Source organism: Populus nigra, chromosome 3 (genome assembly GCF_951802175.1).
Source record: "Populus nigra chromosome 3, ddPopNigr1.1, whole genome shotgun sequence".
NCBI lineage: Eukaryota > Viridiplantae > Streptophyta > Magnoliopsida > Malpighiales > Salicaceae > Populus > Populus nigra.
The window spans coordinates 26,802,992-26,828,280 of NC_084854.1; the positions used below are offsets into that span (position 1 = coordinate 26,802,992).

The following is a 25,289-nucleotide window of genomic DNA, read 5'->3' on the forward strand; positions in this document are numbered from 1 at the left end:
TTATTTGCCCCCAGTGTGAGGTGTGATCCTAGTCAGGGTTTTCTTGAAAAAAAATATATTCTATCAGGCTCAAATGGGGACCACAAGGGATAATATTTCAAGAAATGTGAAAGGATAACAAAGATGGCCTTTTCTCATTTCAAGCAATGTCGGTTCGAACCGATAAATTTTGACCTCATCTAGTGTAATGATTTAGACTTGAAAGAATCATGATTCACGAGTCCATAACTATTGAATCCACTACATGTCATTATGCATACTGCTAAAAATTTAGCTACATTGTGGGTGGTTCAATTTCATGTGTGAGCTCAAAATTGTTTGTTCACCTCATGTCATTTTCAAGCATCAAGTCATTTCTGCAATCAAAACACTTTTAATCTTCAGGATTGACTAGCTTTAATTTTGTATGTTGGAGTTTGATCAAAAAATATTTTTGTCAAAATACCCTTTGAAAGAAGCATCTCTTGATTTCAAAACAACAAAAAGACAAAGAAAAGACATGTTTCGTTCAAGGATGAGATGTGACCCCAAAACAAAATGCGGAATGACAACTCCACAATAAAATGATGGACAATTCAGTACCATTCTTGGATCAGCTTTTCTGGCCATATTTGTGTTTTGCCGAGCAACTTCGATCACTTGTTATTCTGATGATGTTCTGGTGACAAAATGATTGATGACATCATTTTTCACAAACTCAGCTCGATCCTTGAAACTCTTGCATCTGTCCAACTAAAATGGCCCAAGAACCCACCATGATATTCACATCTCATTTGAATTATACCACGGTGGTTGCATGCAATTTATCGAAGTGGGTGCAACAAGTCTGGAATCTAACAGATGCTGGTCGACAAACTTGAGTGGCAGATGAGTGTCAATCTTGGCAAAGACATTTGAGCAGTTGATGTTATGGAAAGACCTGACTAGGCAAAATGACTGAGGTTTCTCAATTGAGAGTCATCTTCTAATTCAACTCTCATCACTATTATGGAATCCATGGCAGATCCTTCAATCTTTCCTCTCTTGATAGCTAGCTCAATTATTTTGGCAATCCACACAACTTCATGTCAATATTTCAATGTTGTTGTGGTTGGTTGAGGGTTGTCGGAAACCTTTCAACAGCTTGGTAATCTTGGCAGTGCCCAGAAACATGTCTCATCGCCATTACCGACATGTGGAATCACACATTGTCAAAACTGGAAGAGAACCTGATGAATCTAAAACTACTTTGTCTCCTCTTTGATTCCTCACTAACGGTGCAGCAAACAGACACCGGTAGAGGGAGCTCTGCTCTGTTGAAGTTTCAATCTTCTTTCTATTTTTCAGCCAAGGTCTGTCTCTTTTCCCTACTTTTGCATTTTCAAGCTAACACTGATGAGAGAAAGTTATAGATGATCAGAAACTATTGCATCCCTTATTGGATTCTCCACTTGCAGAGCTACAAACAGATTTCTGCAGAGAGAGCTCTGCCACGGTGAAGTTCTATATTTGCTCCTGTTTTCTAGCTCAAGTCTGGCTTTCCTGCCTACTACAGTGTTTCGATGCTGAAACTGGCGGGGTAAGTTTTCATATCGTTTGGAACTACTACATCCCCTCTTGCATTCCCCACTTGCAGAGCCATAAATGGGTTTTTGTAGAGAGAGCTCTGCCACGTCAAAGTTTGATGACTGCTCATGTTTTCAGACTAGGTCTGACTCTTTGGCCTACTACAGTGTTTCAGTGCTGAAACTGATGAACCAAAGTTTTGTAGCATTTGAAAGTACTGCATCCCCTCTTGCATGCCCCACTGGAAGATCCCCAAACAAATCTCTACAGAGAAAGCTCTGCAACGTAGAAGTTTGATGTCTGTTCATGTTTTTCAGACCAGGTTTGGCTCTTCAACCTACCACAGTGTCTTTATGCTGAAACTGATGAGAGATTTTTATAGAATATGCAACTAATAAATCCCCTCTTGCATTCCCAACTTGCAGAGCTATAAACGGATTTTTGTAGAGAGAGCTCTGCCACATTGAAGTTTGATGACTACTAACATTTTCAGACCAGGTCTGACTCTTCTGCCTACTACAATGTTTTGCTGGTGCCACTGGTGAGAGATAGTTTTAAAGCATATGAAACTACTACACCCCGTCTTGCGTTCCCCACTGGCAGATCCACAAATAAATCTCTACAGAGAGAGCTCTGCAACGTAGAAGTTCAGTGTCTAATCATGGGTTTTTTTCAGGTTTTTTTTTCGGGGTTTTTTTTTTGCTTTTTTTTTTGCTTTTTTTTTATATCTTGTGCCGTTGAACTGGAATTGGGCTCACAGTGGGGGTAACTTCAAAGAAGGCTAGTAGTTATTTGGTGCCATTGAAAGATGTGGAGGCGATGGACAATTAACAAGGCAATTGACCGAGAACAAAAGTTGTCATTAGTTATGACTGAAGGCATTGTTGTCTTTGTTCATGATTGAAAAGGAGAGGTGCCGCTTCAATGGGACGTGGACGAGCAGTGTTCACACAGAAGATTGTGCAGACATTCCCTTTCCATTTGATGCTCAACACTTGTTCAGGCAGATCTGAGCCTAGCTACTTCCCCTTTGATGCTCTCAACTTTCTTTGTGATAATGAGCCTCTATCTGACATCTTTCTTCATTTCCATCATCTTTTTCAATCACGTGTAGCAAACCTCGGACAGGGGAACCTATTTTTCCTCATGGTACATGCATGATAAATGTATGAACATGTAAACTATATGATGAACTCGCCCTTCAAGGGGTGACATATGGTCGTAACTCTTGTATGATGAAACAAGAATCTTGATTCTTGCCCAAACTCTACAATGAAAATTTTCTGAGTGACGGCTATTGGGTCACCCACAAGTCTTGAGTTCAAGATGCTTCAAGAAGGGTTTGCCCTGATGCAAAACAATGTATACGGAGCACACATCCTAAAGGCAGGTTCTAATCTTTTTAAGTGAGACAAAAGGTAGGTTTACTACTTGGTCTCTAAAAAGGGTCTCTTGTTGTCCCAATGATCACCCTCTTGAAGGCAATATGGGGGCTCAGCAGATAGTGGTATGGCACATATACCAATCACTAGCAGTCTAAGCACTCAACGAAGAGTTGGGGTTTACACAAACTTAAACCTTGACTCAAGTCATAAGGCAAGCTGCTAGTCCCCCACCTAACCTGAAGCTTGTGTGTGCTTTCAAAAATTAAAACATGTGATGCATGAGACAATTCTACACAATGCATGAATAAAAAAAAAATAAGACAAAAAGCAAAAAATTTAAACACATCAAAAACACAAAGCTTAGTCCAATAAAGTTGAAAACAATACCTTCCCCAGTGGAGTCGCCATTCTGTCGCACGTCAAAAAAAATCCGCGCGCGGCGTCGGCTGGCGATTTTTCGTTATGTTTGCTTGCTTGGTTCGTTGGGAGTCGCCACCTAGTAATTTATTGAAGGCTACTAGAAAACCCGGGTACTGGTCTTATCAGAGATTTGCGGGTAAGGGACTGGTTGTGGTTAGGGAAAGTATTAGCACCCTAACGCACCCTACCTGAGGTAAGCTGCTTCGTGGACTTGATGTGTTAAAGAAGTTTTAAAAATTCTGTTCTTTCATCGAATTTTAGAAATACGACTTACATGTAAGTTCATAATTCTTTATCCGTGAGCAAATCAAAATATTAAATTCTTCTTTATTCTTGCAATTTTATCATAGAGAAAAAACATTCATAAATAAAATTCAAATCACACATTCACTTTCACTATACTTTTCTTTTTTTCTTTTCTTTTCCTCCTTTTTTGGTGCATCCACATTACAAATAAAAAGAAATTCAACACTACACAAAAATTACATTACATAAATTTAAAAATTACAAAAATGGTCCCTAAAACTCCAGAAATTGCAGGGAAGGACTTCTGCAAGCCGGAACAGTGGCGGCGCGTGGGTTCACGCGCCGCCGTGATAATGCCGGAAAATGTGGGCCCGGCTCAGCTTCTTCTCCTCTTCTCTTTTCTGCCGGTGGTGACACCCACCGTCGCCTGCAACAAAGGAAACAACGCACAACAACAGTTGATTTTAATTCTTTTGTTTTGCAGATCTGCTTCTGCCCCTTTTCCTTTTCATATCTGCTGATCTCTGCAAGTTTTTTTTGTTTCAGGTGGCCGGTGGCATGACCAAAGACTGCCGGTCTGTGGGCGCTGCTGGGTTGCTGCTGCCGCTGTTGGCTGTTCGGCGGCTGAGGAAGGAAAGACCCGCTGGCTGAAGCGAGAGCAGTGGGTCTGAGGAGACGGGGAAAGGTGGAACTGAAACGGCAAAGGGGGTCCTTGGCTCTGTTCTGGGACGGCAACCACCAGGACCCCAGGGATGGCGTCTTTATTTCCAACACAGGAAAACAAATCAGACTGCTGGGGGCAGCGGCTCCTTTGGTTTCAAGACAGAGAATCGCCGCCCTCTCTGGTTCTTTTTTTGGCAAAGGAGCAGGGGAGTTGTGGCCGGCTGCTGTGGTCTTGGAGAAGAGGCTGAGTCCGGTCTGTGAAAAAAAAAAAGAGAGGGGCTGCAGTGTCGGCAGTGAAAGGAGCCAAGCTCTTGGCTGGCCAGAAGATGAGAAAATTTTCCAACGGGGAGGGGGAATCAACCGTGGCTTTGTTGGCTGAGGAGAAAGGGCCAACAGAGGGTTTGCAGTGAGGGAGAGAGTGAGATGGGGGAAACCGGGGGGTTGATTTTTGCTGATGAGAAAAAGGGCTGAGAAGAAAATCTCTTCTGCAGCTGAAGAGGAAAAAAACCAAAACGTGGGGGGCGGCTCCTCTTGAAAAAAGGATGGGTTTAGGGTTAGGTTTTTTTTGTATTTTTTCTGATGTTGTCAAAATTGCCCCCCCCCTTTTTGTTTGAGTTGTGGACCAGTATTTATAGGTAAAATGTTGCATGGATCTCAAAATTGGTCCCTCAACTTTCTTTTTTCTTTTTTTTGTAAATTTGATTTTTCTTAATTTTTTTGTATTTTTTTGAAAACGAGCAATATCAATGTCGACTCAATGAAGAAAATCAATGATTTTAAAAATAACGCGTTAAAAGTTGAACGCGTTCCAAATGTCTTTGAAAATTTAAATTCTTTTGAGACGATGCTAAAAATGCTAAAAACGATGCAAATGTATTAAAAATGTATTTTTTGGATTTTCAATGTTTTTCGCTATTTTTGGATTTTTCTGAAAATTTATCAAAACGTGAGTCAAAAATTGGGTAGCAACACACGTTTAATAATGTTTTCAAGCATTTTTTTTTATTGTATTGATTATGGTTTTGGTTTCAATTACTACTTAAAATATTGTCATTATTGTTTAAATTTTTCTTAGAGTTATCGATGCTATTACATGCCAAAACAATATGTTTGCGACTAATTTTGATAAAATAAAATGAATTTTGTATTCTGTCAAATATGGCAGTAGGTATTTAGTGTCTTTTTAAGACTTGTTGGTGCATGATATGGATTCTTGGGTTTTGGTTAAGTTCTATTGAGTGTCAAGATTTTAATTTTGAACTCCACATTGTTAAGCATGTTTGTTGTTTTAATTTGGCAGTTTTGGAAAACGAAATTTCATGCATTATATTAATGATTTGATGTTATTTATTAATTCTTTGAATTTAACTATATTTAGTATTGATAATGTGATTTGTGAGGACCAAAAGCAATATGTTTTAGAAGCCTAAGAGGCTAGTTTTTGGCTTAACAGAAGCTCGGAATTTTTGGGTTGCTGGGTTCAGTTTCTTCATGTTCTTGAAAGAAAGATTGCCTTAGCCCTATCATTTGGACCAGCTTTGGTGCACTAAATCATTCAAGTAACTTAATTAGTCAATAATATAGGATTTATTTGCATTAATAACATGTTTTTAGTAATTTTTAATCATAGGCTTTCGATTTTGAATTGAAACCCTTTTTGATCAAATTAGGATTTTTAGTTAATAATCATCAATGTTTAATTTTTTATTATTGTCCAGTGATTGACTTATATCCTTTATGTGCCTTTTATTTCATGAAATATTGTTTGGATTAGTATTCATGTTGTTGGATTTAGGATGAATATTCTTTGTGTTTTTCATTTTTCTTTTTGCATTTTGATCCATTTTGTTTAGGATATTTTTTTGTATTTTTGTGTTTTTTTGGAGTTTAATATGTTTGGCTTTGGTTTTGTTTTTGGTTGTTTTCGGATCAAACCAGGGTTCAGTTTAAGGTCGGACGAAAGATTTAAGGTCGACCTAGTCGAGTCAACTCGATCGGGTCAAAATCAGATCAGGGTTAAGACCCTATTTCACTTGCAATCTTTTTGCTAAATGGTTTTTGGTTTACGATTCTGTTTGACAAACCCTCTTCTAAGCCTGTTTTGACAATTTTATTACAAAAACAAATTACCGAACAAAGTAAATAACAATAAAAAATATAAAAAATACTTTTTTCTTGTATAAGGCCAAAAATCCTTAAAATTATTTGAACATTTCTTTTAAAAAAAATCTAAAATACTTTGGCATGTTTTAAAAAAAAATGATATTGCATGGATTTTACAACAAATTTGTAAAAATTTAAAGGATTTTGGCCTATATTTCAAAAATATTAAAAATTTATTTTTGAAAAAAAATGCTATGTTCTTTTAATTTAAGGATAAAAAAACCTAAAAAGGGTTAATATCCAAAAAAACCTAAAAAGTAAGCCAACCTCCTTGATCACACAACCCTGGAAAACAAGATGTTATTACATGAGTGAACATTTTAATAGAAGACAATTAACCCTTTTTCATATAAATAAAGATTAATAAATTTGATGGATCAATATAGATTTGAAAAACTAACAATTTAACTCTAATTAAATATCTCAATGTTTCCATATATGTGGTAAGGATCATAACTGAAGCTTAATTAATCTCATAAGTTAGTTTAAAATTAAATATTAAATAGTATGTGGAGTTTTTTTTTATGAAGTTTAAGATTAAACATTAACTATAAGTATGTGGAAGTTTACCCCCTATTCATAACAAAGAGATCCCCTAATTAAAATATCTTGTGCTAATGAGCAATGGAAACTTGTTATAAGTAGGGGTATTCACGGTTCGGTTCGGTTCGGTTTTTATCAAAAAAAGTAACCAAACCGAATTTTTAAAAAAAAAAAAACCAAAACCGGTTCAAACCGATCGGTTTCGGTTCGGTTTGGTTTTTTAGAGCAAAAACCGGTTCAAACCGGTTTGGCTCGGTTTTTTCAGTTTTGGCTCGGTTTTGGCTCGGTTTTTCGATTTGGCTCGGTTTTTCCGGTTTTTTCGGTTCCGGTTCGGTTCGGTTCGGTTTTTCCGGTTCCAGACTTAAAAAACCAAAACCAAACCGAACCGGTCGGTTTTTTCAAAATTTTAATCGGTTTAATCGGTTTTTTTTCACGGTTCGGTTTTTTCGGTTATTTGTTTTCCGGTTTTCTCGGTTTAATCGGTTTTTTAGTTTTTTTGAACACCCCTAATTATAAGTGTATGTTTATCTACATGCATGATAACGTCATATTTTAAATTGTGTTTAACATGAAAAAAATCATTTTTATATTTTTTTTCAAGCCTCAAATAGTTTGAACTGTTTAGATAAGCATATCTTTAAATAAATTCATTAAATAGTATGGACATACCCTTCCACGTGCTAGCTAGGGCTAGGACTTTCATAAATCGTGGGCACGTTAATATTATTTTCAAATTAATATATCATTATATAAAAGAAAAGAGTTATTTTCTCAACCATTATTCCTTGTTTTCTCTCTTATACCATGTAGTCTAATAAATTCAAGATAATAAATTATTTTAAAATTTGAATCCAAAAATTAAAAAAAAGTAAGCCAACCTCCTTGATAACACAACCCTAAAAAACATGTTATTACATGAGTGAACATTTTAATTGAAGACAATTAACCCTTTTTAACATATACAAAGATTAATAAATTTGATGGATCAATATAGATTTGAAAAACTAACAATTTAACTCTAATTGAAAATCTCATACTTTTCATATATATGGTAAGGATCATAACTGAAGCTTAATTAATTCCATAAGTCAGTTTAAAATTAAATATTAAATAGTATGTGGATTTTTTTTTTATGAAGTTTAAGATTAAACATTAATTATAAGTATGTGGAATTTTACCCTCTGTTCATAACAAAAAGGTCTCCTAATTAAAATCTCTTGTGTTAATGAGCAATGTAAACTTGTTATAGGTGTATGTTTATCTACATGCATGATAATGTCATGATTTAAATTATGTTTGACTTGAACAAAACATCGTTTTTATATTTTTTTTTCAAGCCACACATAATTTGAACTCTACCATAAGCATAGCTTAAATAAATTCATTAAATTATATGGACACACCCTTCCACGTGCTAGCTAGGGCTAGGGCTAGGGCTAGGACTAGGACTTTCATAGATCATGGGCACATTAATATTTTCTAATTAATATATCATTATGCAAAAGAAAAGAGCTATTTTCTTGGCCAATTTTTAAGGTTAGCCTTCCATTATGAGTGGTGTGTTTTGTGATTCTGAAACAAGCTTCTTCCAATTTCCTTGCCACAATTTTGAAGGCTCTATAAATGGATAATTGCATTGTGAAAAAAGATGTAAGAACACTTATTTTAGAAAGAAATTAGAATATTCATTGTTAGATTAATTAAGTTGTTTGATTTAACATTAGGTTTTATTATGCCAACTCACCTTTAATTTTTTTTTCTTATTTGATAATAAAAATTATTTTCAAATCAATTTACATGTCAATTAAAATTAAGTTTTTTTTCCCGTATGATATTAAAAATATATCATATAGTCTAATAAATTCAAGATAATAAATTATTTTAAATTTTGAATCCAAAAAATTAAAAAAGTAAGCCAACCTCCTTGATCACACACCCTTGATAAACAAGATGTTATTACATGAGTTAACATTTTAATTGAAGACAATTAACCTTTTTTCACATAAACAAAGATTAATAAATTTGATGGATCAATATAGTTTTGAAAAACTGACAATTTAACTCTAATTAAAAATCTCAATTCTTTCATATATGTGGTAAGGATCATTATTGAAGCTTAATTAATCTCATAAGTCAGTTTAAAATTAAATCTTAAATAGTAAATGGAGTTTTTTTAATGAAGTTTAAGATTAAACATTAACTATATATATGTGGAATTTTACTATTTATTCATAACAAAGAGATCTCCTAATTAAAATCTCTTGTGCTATTGAGCAATGGAAATCCAAGAGCATCAAGGTGGAACTCTAAAACCTGAAATGGAGGTAATTCATTTTCAGGCTCTATTTTTTCATTTGTGCATGTACAAGTTTATATTCCATAAAGCTAAAAAAACCAATGTTTTACCATCTTATATTTTTTTGGATAATCTTACTATCATTTCTTGTTTGTCCCAAAATACTTGTTCGAATTTACTTATAATTATCAAATTTATTCCTGCCTAATAGGTTGACTCAATATCTAAATCATCATAAAAAAATCCTCATAAATTGTGCCAGGTTTTTTTGTAAGAAAATATCATTTCAGAGTTGACCCATGACTTGATAAAAATTGGAATTCATTATTAAAATAATTTTAAAAAATTAAAATAATATCACTTTGATTGACTTGGGTCAATTCAAGTTAACATAGTCAACTTCTGAACCAAGTCATATACTAGACCGAGTTTAAAGAATAAATCATTTGAGTTTTTTTGTTTTTAAAATAGATTTCATTTATTTTTTTCAATTCTATAAAGATAATTTTGAAGAATTTAGATAAAATATAGATGGTGAGACAAAATATGTATTAACTTCTTGCTTGTTTTTCTATAAACATCACCATAATTATATTCAATCTTTGGATTGAAATCAAATAAGAATCCAACTAATAGTCCTATTTATTGTTCTGAATGAAGAGATCAGAGTTAGTGTTTATACCTTCACCGGGTATCGGCCATGTTACATCAACGGTGGAGTTGGCACGGCTACTTGTCAACCGAGACGACCGATTCGTAGTGACAATCATCTTGATGAAGCTACCCTTTGATGAGAAGTTCACAAGCTACTGCAAGTCACTCACTGAGTCAACTATTTCTAACAATATCAAGTTCCTTGACCTCCCTCTTCTTGAACAAGCTTTAGATATGAAGGCAAAAGACATTTTAGCTTTCTACATGGAAACGTACAAACCTTTAGTCAAAGAAGCTCTGGCTCAGCTCATTGAGTCGTCCACCTCAAGCCCTGATAAGCCGCCTCGACTCATCGGTCTCCTGGTTGATATGTTCTGTGTAACAATGGTAGATGTGGGCAATGATTTTGGACTGCGCAGCTATGTGTTCTTCACTTCAGGTGTAGGTTATTTGAGTCTCTTGTTTTCTATGCAAACCATGAAAGATGAGCAAAATGTGGACTCAACCCAGTTCAAAGACTCGGATACTGAGTTGGTGATATCAAGTTTTGCTAAACCAATTCCTGCTAGGGTTTTGCCTTCTATGTTTCTTAACAAAGATGTTGTTCCTGGCTTCTTAAATTTTGCAAGAAAGTATAAGCAAACGAAAGGTATTGTGGTCAACACTTTCTTGGAGCTGGAATCCCATGTAATGAGCTCATTTTTTGATGGCTTGACCCTTCCGATATACCCAGTGGGGCCTATTTTGAAGCTCCAACGTGATGAAGGTGACAAAGGGTTAGATAGGGCTCGTGAGAAAGAGGAGATCAAGAAGTGGCTTGATGATCAACCTCCATCATCCGTGGTGTTCTTGTGTTTTGGAAGCATGGGAAGCTTTGACGAGGATCAGTTGAAAGAGATTTCAAAGGCATTAGAACATAGTGGCCATCGATTTTTATGGTCCCTACGTCGAGCTCCACCAAAGGGTACGATTGTATTTCCTAGTGGTTATGATAATCCAAAGGAAATATTGACGGATAGATTCTTGGATCGAACGTCTATGGTTGGAAAAATCATTGGATGGGCTCCACAAACAGACATCTTGGCTCATCCAGCAGTTGGAGGATTTGTATCGCATTGTGGATGGAATTCTATACTAGAAAGCCTATGGTTTGGTGTGCCAATTGCTGCCTGGCCAATAGATGGGGAGCAACAATTAAATGCCTTTCAAATGGTGGTTGAGTTAGGATTAGGTGTGGAAATTAAATTACATTATAGGAAGGATTTTTTGAGTGATGATGAAGTTAAAATTGTGACTGCTGAGGAGATAGAAAGAGGTATAAACAGTTTGATGCAGAGTAATAGTGAAATAAAGAGAAAGGTGAAAGAGATGAGTGAAAAGAGCAAGAAAGCCTTGATGGAAAGTGGATCTTCACACACTTCATTTGGTCATTTTATTGACAATTTGATGAGCTAGTTCTTCTGCTGCAACATTATATTAGGTCCTCTTAGCAGGGGTTTTTTTGTTCTTTTCCCTTTATTTTGGATAATAGTCCTCTGAAATTAAGTGTAATTTGAAGTTGTGTTTGGTTAATATTCTGAAATAATATATATATATATATAAGATAGAAATATGTGTAGTTGAAGAACAGAGATAAAAATATAAAAATAAATTTATTTTTATAATAGTTTTGAAATGAGTTTTATCTTTTAAAAAGAAAAGGATAGATGAGCATATTGTCTCTTTCTCTTGTCTCTTTTTATCCTGGAAGAATAACTATTCGCTGCCTAGATAAATTAATTTCAATAATAATACCAATGGATGATGATATCTCCCTATTAATTACTCTCTAATAAATCCGTACCATATAATTGGTGTTCTGCAATTATCTTTTGCTGAAATTTTATTCATCTTTTCTTCTATTGGCTTCTTGAAAAAAGGAGAGAAGCAATGCCAGACATCTGGATCAGTTATCTCAATATATATCGTGTGAATAATCTCCCCGATCAGCTTGCATAATAGTGATCGATACTCGGCGACAAATTAAATCAGAACCTCTGATATATTGGTCTGATGTAATATTTTAACCTGTTTTTTGTATAGATTTAGGTTAAAAACAATCAACTTCAAGGACTTCTGATATGGTCATAGAAAATGTCAAACAATGATGCAGCACTACTACTGTTAGTCTAGAGGAGAAGGTATGAGGACAGGGATATTGTATTCATTCACAAGTTTCTCGAAATCTTTTGATCTGTTTGTCTACCAGCAGCATCCTGTGATCTGCTGTGTCTGTATTTGATCAAGAAGTGACAACAAAATTGCGGATGTTGTTATTGCAGCCAAAGGAAGCTTCAGATTTTGACTTGGCCAGGTAAATCTAACAAAGCAGTCCAATATGTCTGCTAAACATAGATTTGGATGTTTGTTCTGTTTCTTTCAAATGGACGTACACATATGATGCCTAAATTTTCTACCACTGAACAATTACCGATGAGAGCAAGATCCTAGTCTTGATAGCAACGCATACAGGTGGTTCGTTTGTTGAGTGGTAAGTAAAAACCATTGTTATAAAACATGATCTGACCTTGCTGATCAATTCAGTGATCTGCCGAATAGAATTCTAGCCCAGGTCATGTTTTATATCGATCCAAGTTTTGAGAGTTCACTGTGTAAAACCTGATCAATCTTATCAAAATCATTATTAGGCAGACTAGTCTTGATAATAACACGTACAGGTGACTCATACAAGAGTCTTTATTTTTCATTTTTATCAGCTTCCGATTAGATTAATTTTGGAGAGATTTAAGTCATAGTCATTATTTTAGATAAAATAAACATTCTATTATACTAAAGGGTGGTCTTCTCCCATTTATATCATTATATCACGCATGCAGTTTGAGGCCACCGAAGAGCAAAAACATGTAGACTTCTCAAGAAAATAAAAGGTCACAGCGAAATAAAAAAAAGTGTATTGTCATCACAGACAGACTTCATACAACTCTTTTGATTATCAAAATTGGCCAATTTTTTCATCCAAGACAATGAAACGAATGAAAGAGATGACATTTACAACACCAAGAAAGTGGTAGGCAAAGGGACTTTCTCTACCTTCATCAAGCCAAAGCTAAGTCAATCATATCAGTACAAGATTTTCAAGAAAAAACACGAGAAAAAAGGAGAAAAAGGACTCTAGATAGCTAAAGCTTCAAGCCCATTTGGCAAGGAGAGACATACAACCAGCTCCTAGAAAAAGAGATACATTAACCCCAAATTGAAGTGCTCCATTACTTTGCACTTTTGGATGCATAAAATCAGCTGCCAGAAGATCCACAAGTGCCATGTAGATTAGGATACCAGCTGATGCAGCATTGAAAATTCCTTCGACAATAAGAGCATTAGGACTGCTCTCATTATAGACATTTGCTATGCCTATGCCAATTGCAATGCCAACTGGGGTTGTTAGAGAGAAGAATAGTGCCATTATCACAATAGTTTTGGTCTTGAATTTCGCCTAGAAACATAAATACAAGTGTATCAACTGACACATATTTAGAGAAAATATTCAATTTTAGACTACTTAAAAAAATAGGTAGCATATATTGTTAGAAACAAGGCTATGCCTTTACCTGAGTAATGCATCCACCAATTCCCATACCCTCAAACAATTGATGAAAGCTTAGAGCAGCCACTAGAGGTCTTATTGTGTTGGGACTTGCAGAAGCTCCTAACGAAATTCCTGTAATCACAGAGTGCACCACAATTCTCAACTCCAAAACCTACAGAACTTTAGTACATCTTTAAATAAAGAAAACAAAACAATAACAGTTCCAAGTGCATTCATGTCATCTCCTCTAAAAGTTTTTAGGTTTGAGCCTCTCCTTTGTGACAAAAGAGAAACAAGTATCTGTGTAATAACCCGATGGAGAATAAGCTGAGATGGACTAGAACCAGAACTATCCCCTGAACCATGAGAATGGCCATGAGTTGCATGAGCATGAACATGAATATGACCCTCATGAGCCTCTACCTGCCCTCTCCTCATCCCCACTCTCCTCTAGATGAGCCTTGTTGGGGTGCAACCTAGATAAATAAGAAGTTGCAAGACAATCCACCATCAAAGTCCCAATTTCCGACATCATCGCCACAAACCCCGTGAAGGGAAAATGACCCCAAGCATTTTCAGCAATTGCTTCTATCCTTGCTGCTGGTGCAATTGGAGTTTATCTTCCAGTTTTTGGATAAACTATCCCTGCACTAAGCCCTGAAAATAATGTTTTCTTCATCATCAAAGCTTTTGCGGCCACAAAAGCTTTGATGACGAAGAAAAGATAGTTTTTACAAGAACTGGAAGACAAACTCCAATTGCACGGCAGCAAGGATAGGAGCAATTGTTGTGGCTTTTTGTATTTCAACACCTCCGATTTATTGCTTTCTTCTTCTCCCCCATCACATGTGCATAGGGAGGCAAAGGAATGTTAAATAAAAGTGGTTAAAATTCAGCATGATAATTGGATGAAGAGAAAAAATGTTAGCAAACTCTAGGAAAAGCTGGGAATGAAGATGAAGGCTGGTTATGTTGATATATATACAGCGGGTTTATGAGCTTTGATTTATGAAGCTAGATTAAATTATGTCACTACAAAAGTAATTTGCTCTATCTTTTTTTTTCTTCTTTTTAAATAATTTATGAAGAGAAAAACCTTGTTTCATTTCCTTGCACTTTATGTGTGTTTCACCATCTCCCTAGCTATTTGGTGAAACACATGGGAAGTTCGTTCTTTTAACAATATTATCACACAGAATCTGCCTCAAGAACTCCTCTTTATATAACAACACAGCCTGCCTACATCTTCAATCCCTTTTCCTTCACTTTGCTAATAAATCATATTTAACCTTCAAATTGGATCGAGAGAAGATTTGTTAGCAAAGGGAAGGAAAAGGGAGTGAAGGAGATGTAGGAAGGCAATATTGATTTAATGCACAAAGTAGATCGTGGTTTCAACAAGTGAAAGAAGTGAAAAGAGTAGGAAGGCTTTAATGAAAGGTGGATCCTCGTACACAATCTCATGATTGAAGATATGCTAGACAGCATGCCATGAATAAAATGTACTTGCTTTTCACATTATCTAATAGGCAACATGCCATTCTCAATTTGTTGATCTTATGTAGAGCGAACAGGCCTCTTTAAAGTATTAAATATCAAATTAATACTTTATTTATTTATTTATTTTTGTAAAGAGCTAGATTATTTTTTTCTGGAAGAAGGCAATATATTAAAAGGGTTAACCAGGAGGTAGTCAAAAAAAGAAAAAAAAACAAAATAGAAAAAGACAAAAACATAAAGCAGACAGAAAAATAAAAAGTCAAACAGATATAAATCAGAAAAAAACATATGCATCACACTTAAAGCATTTATTTGGTGTTGTTAGACCAATCTATAATATCTCCATGCCCCATAAGTAAATTATTTTCAATAGTCATTAAGAACTTATTTACAGATTTGAACCAATTTAAAAGATAATATAGCATCAAGGAAAAGCTGTCTTCGAAGGTTACGGTTCTATCATTGAAGATAACTTTGTTCTTCATAAGTCAAATACTTCAGCTAACACAATAAGAAAGCATAGACCAAACCTTACATTGAAATTTTCCAAACACTAAATTGGATTACTAATGTAATAGAACATCCACACGACAGGGAAGACAAATCCAAGAATTTCATTCATAATTTCTACACTGGTCTATAATAAAAGAGAAGATGATTTGAAGTCTCAATCTTATTTTCATAAAAAAATACAAATAGCTTGATTAATTGGGATTATATTATAACAAAGTAAGAATTTCTTAGTGCATAATTTATTCTAAATAGCTAGCTAAAAAAAAAAAATTAAACCTTAGGAGGGATTTTTTTTTTAGCCGGACCGAAGTTTTATGAGAACTAAAATTTCTTATATGAAGTTATTATCTTTAGCCGAAAGTTTTATAGAAATGAGAGAAGATACATAGATAACATGTACAGTTCAGAAAAGAAACAATTATCTCCACCAGGATAACTCCCACTTCCATTCCCTTTACTCTTAATTTCCTATATAAGCAATTGTGGCATTTTGTAAATAGCTAAATTAAATCACAAAAACAAACACTACATGAATTTATCGATGAGCATAGATCGTCACCAATGAGCAAGCCCACAAGACTAAAGAAAATAGACATTTTATTAGATAATGTGATTTTGATATGTTAATATAAAAGAAAAAAATTCATTTTTTAATTGAAAAACTCTCTTTGCAACGCGTTATCACGCGCTAAATCGGAAGCTCTGATCTATTGATCTAATGTAATATTTTGGCCTATTTTTTAGTATAGATTTAGGTTAAAAACAATCGACTCAAGTACTTCTGATATGTTCACAGAAAATGTCAAACAATGATGCAGCACTACTGTTAGACTAGAGAAGGTATGAGGACAGGGATATTGTATTCATTCACAAGTTTCTCGAAATCTTATGATCTGTTTGTCCACCAGCAGCATCCTGCGAGCTGCTGTGTCTGTATTGATCAAGTGAAAATGAAACTGCTCATGTTGTTGTTGCAGCCAAAGGAAGCTTCAAATTTTGATTTTTCGTAGTTATTTCTTCTGTCTTAATACTGACTAAACATAACATAAAAATACTTTTCTGAATTAAGAGTTGCGTATCTAGAGAATTATATATTTCATCTGCAGCTGAAAGATGCATGTTAGAGTCACTCATCATTATAAAAAGAAGGGAAAAAATATAATTGCTGGAATAATTTTGGAAAGATTTTAGATAAAACAAACATTATATTCTACAAGGGTGCTCTTCTCCCATTTAGATCAATATAAAAAGAAATCGCTGGTTAGTCATTGTTTTGTAAATGGTTTGACATGCAGTTTGAGGTCACCGAAGAGCAAGAATTGTAGACTTTTTCATGAAAAGAAATATTCACAATGAAATAAAAAGGTGTATTGTCATCACATACAGACTTCAGACAACTCTTTTGATTATCAAAATTGTGCCAATTGTTTCATCCAAGACAATGAAACGAATGAAAGAGATGACATTTACAACACCAAGAAATTGGAAGGCAAAATGACTTTCTCTATCTTCATCAAGCAAAAGTTAAGTCAATCATATCATTACAAGATTTTCAAGAAAAAACAAGAGAGAAAGGACTCTAGATAGCTAAAGCTTCAAGCCCATTTGGCAAGGAGAGACATACAACCAGCTCCTAGAAGAAGAGAAACATTAACCCCAAATTGAAGTGCTCCATTACTTTGCACTTTTGGATGCATAAAATCAGCTGCCAGAAGATCCACAAGTGCCATGTAGATTAGGATACCAGCTGAGGCAGCATTGAAAATTCCTTCCACAATAAGAGCATTAGGACTGCTCTCATTATAGACATTTGCTATGCCTATGCCAATTGCAATGCCAACTGGGGTTGTTAGGGAGAAGAAGAGTGCCATTATCACAATAGTTTTGGTCTTGAATTTCGCCTAGAAACATAAATACAAGTGTATCGATTGACACATATTTAGAGAAAATATTCAATTTTAGACTATATAAAAAAATAGGTAGCATATATTGTTAGAAACAAGGCTATGCCTTTACCTGAGTAATGCATCCACCAAGTCCCATACCCTCAAAAAATTGGTGAAAGCTTAGGGCAGCCACTAGAGGTCTTATTGTGTTGGGACTTTCAGAAGCTCCTAAAGAAACTCCTATAATCACCGAGTGCACCACAATTCCCAACTCCAAAACCTAAGAAAAACACAAACATAAATTAAGTATCCTACAGTGTAGTAAATCTTTAAATTAAGAAAAAAAAAATAACAATGACAAGTGCATGCATGACCTCTCCTCTAAAAGTTGTTAGGTTTGAGCCTCTCCTTTGTAACAAAAGAGAGAAACAATTACCTGTGTAATAACCCGGTGGCGAATAAGCTGAGATGGACCAGAACCAGAACTATCCACTAAGCCATGAGAATGGCCATGAGTTGCATGAGTATGAGCATGACCCTCATGAGCCTCTACTGCTGCCTTCTCCTCATCCCTACTCTCCTCTGGTTGAGCCTTGTTGAGGTGCAACCTAGTATAATAAGAACTTGCAAGACAATCCACCATTAAAGTCCCGATTGCCGACACCATTGCCACAAACCCCGTGAAGGGAAATTTACCCCAAGGATTTTCACCTAGGCATGGCGATGTCAAGCTATCAAAAGCATCAGGAAGCACATGAATAAAGCCTGTCGACAATATAACACCGGCTGCAAAAGCTTTGATGATGAAGAAAATATTCTTTTCAGGGCTTAAAACGGGGATAGTTTTTCCAAGAATTGGAAGACAAACTCCAACTGCACCCGCAAAAAGGATAGAAGCAATTGCTACGGCTTTGTATTTCAAGGCCTCAGATTTATTTTTGCCTTCTCCTCCTCCTGCATCACATGTGCATTCTCCTAAAGCAAGAGTAGGGAGTAGTAGAAGCAAGCAAATGAAGGTTAAATAAAAATTGATAAAATTCTGCATGATGATGGGATCAAGAGAAAAATTGTCAGCAAAGTGAAGGAAAGGGATTGAAGATGTAGGCAGGCAGTTCTTGAGGCAGATTCTGTGTGAAAATATTGCTATTGTACTTTGATTTATACAGAGAAACGTGATCCCCTCTTACTCTTTATAAATTGCTGTACACTATTCGGATGGCATCATGAATTTTCGATTTTTTTTTAAAATTAGGACAAGTATTTACATGGAGGGAGGTAAATTACCAAAAGGGTATTCAGATATATTTTGTTTGGTGTGGTAGGGTGAGTGAATTGATGAGAATTGCAGGGTTAAACAGGTAATTGTCTTGCTCTAATAATCACATAATTAAGAACTATATATGACAGGTAGCTAGGTTAGTGACTAATTCTGTAAACTAGTAGTGATGGTGTTAAACAGTGAAGAAATAATGAGGACATCCAATGCTCTATTTGTCAAAAAAAGCATCCAATTAAGGCTTAAATAAGGAAATATATTGATAAAATGATGTACATGAGACCATTTCTCAATTATATCCTTATATTAAAAACTCAATTATTTTCCCTTAAATTACTTTCTATATATATTTTCCTAATTAACAATTAAAAAAAATGTAAGAAATTAATGTTTGTTGTTGACTTTGTATTTTTCGAAAGAGATGTTTATGAATGTACAAGTCTTAAGTGTTGGAAGAATGTCGACATTGTAATTAATAAGAAATTAGATTCAAAGCATTTCATTTATTAAAATTTAGGTCTCTCTTACAGTTACCATAGTAAACTCACAATTATGAGGACATTATGTGCCTCTGCCGCCTTACTTTACTTTACTTCACTCCGCTCAGCAGTTTACAACTGTGCACGTAGGTTTCCTTGTCGGATTTTGTGGAGATTTTCTTGATCTCTTTTCGCATGCTTTGAATATTATATTGGAATCTAGTCTTGAGTTTTTTACTTTCTTCATTAAAAAATCATAATGAAATAATATTGTTTTGTGTTTTAGAGTTGAGCAGTCTAACTAACTCATGATCATGACCTTAGATTGGATTAGATATTTAGATCTGATAAATATCATTTTTTTTTTATCAAATTCGGGCCAGTCTAGCACAAAGCCGGGTCAAATCCCGGATTAGATCTGTTGTGTGCTAGCTGAGGGGTCCGAGAACTCGAAGGCTATATGATCATGATCCTCTACTTTCTCTTCTTTGGACACCTGAATTACCTTCGATGTTTAAGGAATTTTATAACCATAGTTCTTTTTAAACCAATATTGGGTTATTGTTTTTAAGGAATCAAGAATCATTTTGGTTATCTGCAGTAAAACATCATACTTGTTAATGTTGGTTCAGACATATTAGCCAGATTCCATACTTAATGTTGAACAACATTAGGAATAGTTTTGGTGTCAAACATGGACTGTAATTATCTTGTCCAAATCCACAACCACCCTCCTCACAACAAGCTAGGCCTAGTTAGATTAGGGAAGCCTAACACTACAACCTTTTCATGTACAGCAGCATTTGGTTCGGAGTGAATGATGATCTCTTGCTTTCAACAAACTAAAGACGAAGACTAGAAAGTTTCAACTGAAACCAAGCTCCCTTGATAGAAAAGTAATAAAATTACAAAAACATGACTCAAATCCAGGCTCCCTATAGCAAAACCAAGCAACAAACCTTACTTGCCACGACCATTATACAGCACCTTACAAAAGCACCCAAAACAAGTAATCATCAAGGCACGTTTCTGATTGGAACTCTTACCAGTAAAGCATGAATAAGGCAATCTACTTCTTACTTTTCGCATCTTTGTCATATGTCTCTGTATAATATTCTTCGTCGTCGTCGTCGTCATAATCATCATCATCATAATAATACTCTTCATCATCGTCTTCACTGTTTGCCTTACCATTTTCCAGCAGCCCATTTGACAGCTGCCCTCTCAATCGCTCTTGAATTCTATCCCTGATTGCTGTGCCCTGAAAGACATCCAATTCAATGGTAAAAGATCAAACTTCTAGTCCAACTCACCAATTTACTTGATACCCAACAGATTGACAATCAAACTTACCATTTTATGGCAACCTTCTTCAAACATCTCAAGGAATCCAGCAACCCAACGATCAGCATTTTCCACCCATTCATTACGATGCATTGCAACAATTTGGAACTGTAAAAGGAAACAGAAACAACCATGAAACATGTACAAAGCATGGAAAGGGAGCAAACTGAATATTTCATAAATATAATAAGCACAGAAATTCTAGAAGCAGCAAAAACAAAACAGCAAGCAAGTGAAGTTAGTTTTCATCAGAATGGCATAAAACAAAACCCACAATATAAGAAACATTTGGCTTCGCTTTGTTTGTCCATTCTATGCTACAATAAAGTAAAAGGGCCGTCTTTGACAAACTTCCAAATACCTAGAACTAGCACCTGACACCTGATACACTGCATTCTTAACACTGAATTTTACACTACCAATATTACCCAACTTAAAACACTTTTGCACGCACAGAGTCTTTGACAGTTCAAAAAAAAAATTATAAAAAAAAAAGATGCATTGCTTTGCCTAAATAGAAACATTGCCATAGCAAATGTAGGACAACACTAACTTTTCACAATTTATGCTGGACTGTATTAGTCATGTGAAGAAAGGATATATATCTGAAATTTCTATATGGAGTTGATGTTGTTCCTTAGTTCAATACATCAAACGAAACAAAATGAGCTAGATAGTGAGCACTAACATTACTAAAACTGGTAATTTGAGGGGTATATTTCAAGGGTATAACTGCAGAATCAAGTCACAATAACTTACAGTACATGCTCCATCTAATTAAGAGAATATATTTAAGTTTTCAGGAGGAAAAAAATGAATGACTGGAAGAAATGATATGTTTCCAGAATAAGTGAAGAATCATTTAACATACTAAATGTTAACCATAAAATTTAAATGATACTTGTAAGAAAAACAGAAAAAACTTGGTGAAACACAACAATGTTTAGGCATAGGATGTAAGCAAAACAGAAAAGAAGAAGATGGTAAAACACAACAATGTTTCTGCATAAGATGCAAATAAAACAGAAAAAAGGAAGTTGGTGAAACACATCAATGTTCAGGCATAAGATAGAACAGACCTTTTCTCCAACTTTTTCTTGATGTTCCTTCACTTTCTCTTGTAGTTTCTTCAACCTCATGTTCACCCTCAGTCGCTTTTCCTATTTATCATTGCACAAAACCAGCAAAAGATAAGGAAGTAATGCATAAAGAAGTCCACACAAAAACAAATTTCGGTGCAGTATCATCCAATCAATTCCAGAAACAATATAAGAACATGCCTTTACGTAGCTAACACCAAGCTCTTTTCTCGAATATCCTCGATCCAAATTACGTAAGACATACTGGTTATAGTCTTTGACAATCCTCATTATAATGTCCGATGTAGAAATGCCATCAGTTCTTCTTGTTTCTTTGAACCTTCCAACTTTTTTTACCTGAAATGAAAGCTCACTTACCATAATTATATACTACCACAAGGATAAATGGAAACACAAGCAATATGTTGCTCAAACTTACAAATTCATAGACATCCTTTCCAGCTCCACTGGCATCAGCATAGCTACAGATAAAGTGCAAGGCCAAATGTAAGAGATTGCTGATGTATTTACAACTTGACTCACTCAAATGAACATTACCTGACAGATTCCATTGGTATTAAATTTAGAATTAAAACAAATAGAAATAATTCTGTAAGTAACACTTAGCGTTTCTTTGTGTAACTATAAACTATTGCTGAGCAATTACATCCGAACAAATTAGATACTAAACTTGAGATATGAGAAAGATATTTTCTTCACTATCCTAAAACTACTTAATTCTGATGCATATCATTACAATTAAGCACCAAGATATGCCTTTGAATTGGATTTCTTACGGTAGAGAATCATGAGCGACGTAGTCAATATTGTGCTTGTCAAGAAATTCTTGATCAATCACCCAAGGCGCACCAGGAATGACTTCATCCACCCACCTGAAAAAATACAAAAACAAAAACAAGGTTTTGTGCTATCAATAACACTAAAATTGCTAATCCCAAGCCATTATATATCCTATCGAAGCAAATACCTTTAAAAAGTTACGTCTTACACAAGAAAACTCTGATGCTGGAAAAGAGAAGCTATTCATAAGTTTGAAAATAAACAAAAATCATACTTGCAATGGCGAAGAGATTCATAACGCTCTTCCTCTGTCATGACAGTTTTTCCCTTGTATTTGTGTGTGATTTCATCATTGCAACATCCGACAAGCAAGTAGGTGTTCGGAAACCTAAATTCACAAAGCAATCAAATAAACAGCTGAGCCAAAATTCTTTTTCAAGCAAAATTATCAACTAAAAGGGAAAATATAATCATATACTGCAAATAACATCAAATATTTTAAAAGTAAATAACATGGACCAATCAAAACCACCTTAATGAACTCAACATCTAAACGCAAGTATGACAATTTCAACAATCTAACAATACGAATTAACATTCAAAAGCAAAAGGAAAAATGGTACTTAAGTAAACAATCTTCATCCATAGTTGAACAGATTAATCAGTCTAGATTAATATACAGCATAAACAGCTCTAAAAAATCACAAAAACACTTCAATTACGAGAGAGAAAAATTAAAAAAGAGAAAAAACAGCAGAAAAATACCTATCAGTGGCGAAACAAGTTTCAAAAACATGATTTACAGCACAGAAAAACCAGTAAAAACAATCGAAACCCAGAAAAGCAAATCTCATAAAAGTTCCAAAAATTCACAAAATTCAGCATCCAATCAAATTCCCACAAAACAAGGAAACCCCAGAAAACGAAACAGATCAAAACACAAAACAATTAAAAAAAAGACAAAAACTTTAGCACAAAAAACACATACAATTAAAGAAAACGTACGCTTTTTTAGCTTGTTCAAGGGAGCGAGCGTGGCCAAAGTGGAAGAGATCATAGATCCCATCAGCATAAACACGAACAGGACGATCAGACGGTGGTGGTGTTGAAGGATCATGATTCGAATGACAAGATACTTCGCAGCTATTTCCATTCACCATCTTCTCTTTCTGCTGTGTCTCCGCCATTCGAATTGGAATGGAATTTACAATGTACTCTGTTCTTCTTTTTGTTTCTCTTTTTTTTTTTTTTTTTTTTTGAAGAATCCTGTTTTTTCCTATTCTTTCAAGGAACATACGCTTTTATTCGTCCTTCCTTTCCTTTTATAGGCCCCAAGAAAAAAATAATTAATAGTAAGAAATAATTGTACTAATTAATTTAATATATTGGTGATTTTGTAGTAATTGTGTTAGATTTAAATATTTAGTAACAAAATTAGATTTTCATATTTTTAAAAAAATTAATTATATTATCAACTGTCTTATTTCACATGTTGATTGATAAAATTCAACTGTTCTTGGAAAGCTCAAGTTATGCTGACAAATTTTGAAATTAATGGCCATCAATGTTATTATTTGATTTAGAGCAAGTTAATGGGAAAATCCTATGATTTAGAGCTAGTTAAATTAATTTTAATATTGATAAGATTAATTTATTATTTGATTAATATAATAATTAAATTTATATCCGACCCGAATAGTATTAAAAAATAAACTTCAAATTTTATTCAAACTACTATAATTTGATATTGACTTGATTAACTTAAATATAATAAACTCAATTTAAATTTGACTAAGTAAATATTAAAAAATTCAAAACAATGTGCGTTATTTATTTATACATAGGGAATTTTTTATTTATACATAGGGAAGTTTATGTACTTATTCCATCTGCAATGTTTTATTTTAGATTAACATAATTGTTCGGATTAATTTTTATGTATCTCGACTAATCCTACGAGTCTTGAAATTAATGACCATGTATGCTTTCAGTAGTCATCATATTAGCAACCACATGACTCGAACATGAGATTACGAGGAATGTAAACCTTTTAATTTTAAATTGTTACTACTAAACCATTTTACTATATGATTTATTTGCAATGTTCATTTAGATAAAGATAAGATTCATCGGGATAGTTATTTGAGGTTTAGATTTTTGTAAATAAAAAAAACACTAAATTCGATTTTTTTTTATTAATTTCTATGGTGAAAGGTAATGTATTTCTTTCCCTTTTTCATTTGATTCAATCTTGAAAGAAAACCAAAACCCACACACGCATCAACTCTCAAGTATTCCAATTTTAGATAATTGAAAAAAATATAAAGAAGATAATACTACAACAATCTTATCGACATTTTTGTACCAAAAGAAAAACAAGATAATCTTTGTCAAGCAATAATGATTATTTTTTAAGAAATAAAATTATTTTGTCTATAAAATGATTGGTGTAATTAAATTGCTATTTGTATTTAAGATTCAACTCTCATTTCTTTGATCCTAAATAAAAAATGAAAACAAAAACTCTAGAAAATAGTATTCAGTTATTATCTTGAAATAAAAAGAAAGAAATGAAAACCAAAAAAATAAAACAAAAAATAACATGATTTTTAAAAAAAATACAGAAATAATAACCTTTATTTAGTATAATCAGTTTAATATAATGTCTTAGTTCTTCCAATAGAGAAAAAAATGTAGAAATTCACATTTTCAACATTTCACCCTTTATGGGTATTTTTTCAATAAAAACAAATTAGACCACGACTATGATACTCTAATTTGTTTTTTTTTTATTTTTGAAATAAAAGTCTCATGTATTATAACTCTTTAAGATCTGACAATATTTCCTTAAATGAGCAATATGTAATATAATTAAAATTCCTAAATAGAAACGAAAATAAAAGAAAATTC

At 34.1% G+C, this 25,289-nt stretch overlaps 4 protein-coding genes across 4 annotated transcripts; 1 reads left to right on the forward strand and 3 right to left on the reverse strand.

Moving 5' to 3' along the window:
• Positions 1 to 9,832: 9,832 nt before the first annotated feature.
• On the forward strand, positions 9,833 to 11,370 carry LOC133689523 (anthocyanidin 3-O-glucosyltransferase 2-like). The gene is made up of 2 exons (XM_062109381.1): positions 9,833 to 10,079; positions 10,191 to 11,370. The coding sequence occupies exons 1-2, from the start codon at positions 9,916 to 9,918 to the stop codon at positions 11,368 to 11,370; spliced, it is 1,344 nt and encodes a 447-aa protein (XP_061965365.1). The 5' UTR covers positions 9,833 to 9,915.
• Positions 11,371 to 13,088: 1,718 nt separating this feature from the next.
• Positions 13,089 to 14,117, reverse strand: LOC133689524 (zinc transporter 8-like; the record flags this gene model as incomplete). Its single annotated transcript, XM_062109382.1, has 4 exons — positions 13,089 to 13,408; positions 13,524 to 13,673; positions 13,796 to 13,857; positions 13,925 to 14,117. Coding segments are annotated over 4 exons (711 nt in total), but the record flags the coding sequence as incomplete, so codon positions are not given.
• A 2,724-nt stretch (positions 14,118 to 16,841) lies between these two features.
• LOC133690095 (zinc transporter 8-like) lies at positions 16,842 to 19,862 on the reverse strand. Its single transcript, XM_062110277.1, has 3 exons — positions 17,837 to 19,862; positions 17,531 to 17,680; positions 16,842 to 17,415 (listed from the first exon to the last, which is right to left on the reverse strand). The coding sequence occupies exons 1-3, from the start codon at positions 18,443 to 18,445 to the stop codon at positions 17,110 to 17,112; spliced, it is 1,065 nt and encodes a 354-aa protein (XP_061966261.1). The 5' UTR covers positions 18,446 to 19,862; the 3' UTR covers positions 16,842 to 17,109.
• A 156-nt stretch (positions 19,863 to 20,018) lies between these two features.
• LOC133690094 (choline-phosphate cytidylyltransferase 1) lies at positions 20,019 to 23,668 on the reverse strand. Its single transcript, XM_062110276.1, has 8 exons — positions 23,385 to 23,668; positions 22,654 to 22,767; positions 22,376 to 22,471; positions 22,018 to 22,060; positions 21,780 to 21,935; positions 21,579 to 21,659; positions 20,509 to 20,607; positions 20,019 to 20,416 (listed from the first exon to the last, which is right to left on the reverse strand). Exons 1-8 carry the CDS (start codon positions 23,564 to 23,566, stop codon positions 20,225 to 20,227), a joined length of 963 nt encoding a protein of 320 aa, XP_061966260.1. The 5' UTR covers positions 23,567 to 23,668; the 3' UTR covers positions 20,019 to 20,224.
• Positions 23,669 to 25,289: the final 1,621 nt, after the last annotated feature.

Coding starts and splice junctions, on each gene's coding strand:
- LOC133689523 (XM_062109381.1), top strand. CDS start 9,916: ATGAAGAGATCAGAGTTAGTGTTTATACCTTCACCGGGTATCGGCCAT. Junction 10,080..10,190: donor TTCACAAGCTACTGCAAGTC/ACTCACTGAGTC, acceptor CATGGAAACGTA/CAAACCTTTAGTCAAAGAAG.
- LOC133690095 (XM_062110277.1), bottom strand. CDS start 18,445: ATGCAGAATTTTATCAATTTTTATTTAACCTTCATTTGCTTGCTTCTA. Junction 17,681..17,836: donor GCCACCGGGTTATTACACAG/GTAATTGTTTCT, acceptor TGTTTTTCTTAG/GTTTTGGAGTTGGGAATTGT. Junction 17,416..17,530: donor TTGGTGGATGCATTACTCAG/GTAAAGGCATAG, acceptor TTATGTTTCTAG/GCGAAATTCAAGACCAAAAC.
- LOC133690094 (XM_062110276.1), bottom strand. CDS start 23,566: ATGGCGGAGACACAGCAGAAAGAGAAGATGGTGAATGGAAATAGCTGC. Junction 22,768..23,384: donor CTTGAACAAGCTAAAAAAGC/GTACGTTTTCTT, acceptor TTGTGAATTTAG/GTTTCCGAACACCTACTTGC. Junction 20,608..21,578: donor AAGAAAAAGTTGGAGAAAAG/GTCTGTTCTATC, acceptor TTCCTTTTACAG/TTCCAAATTGTTGCAATGCA.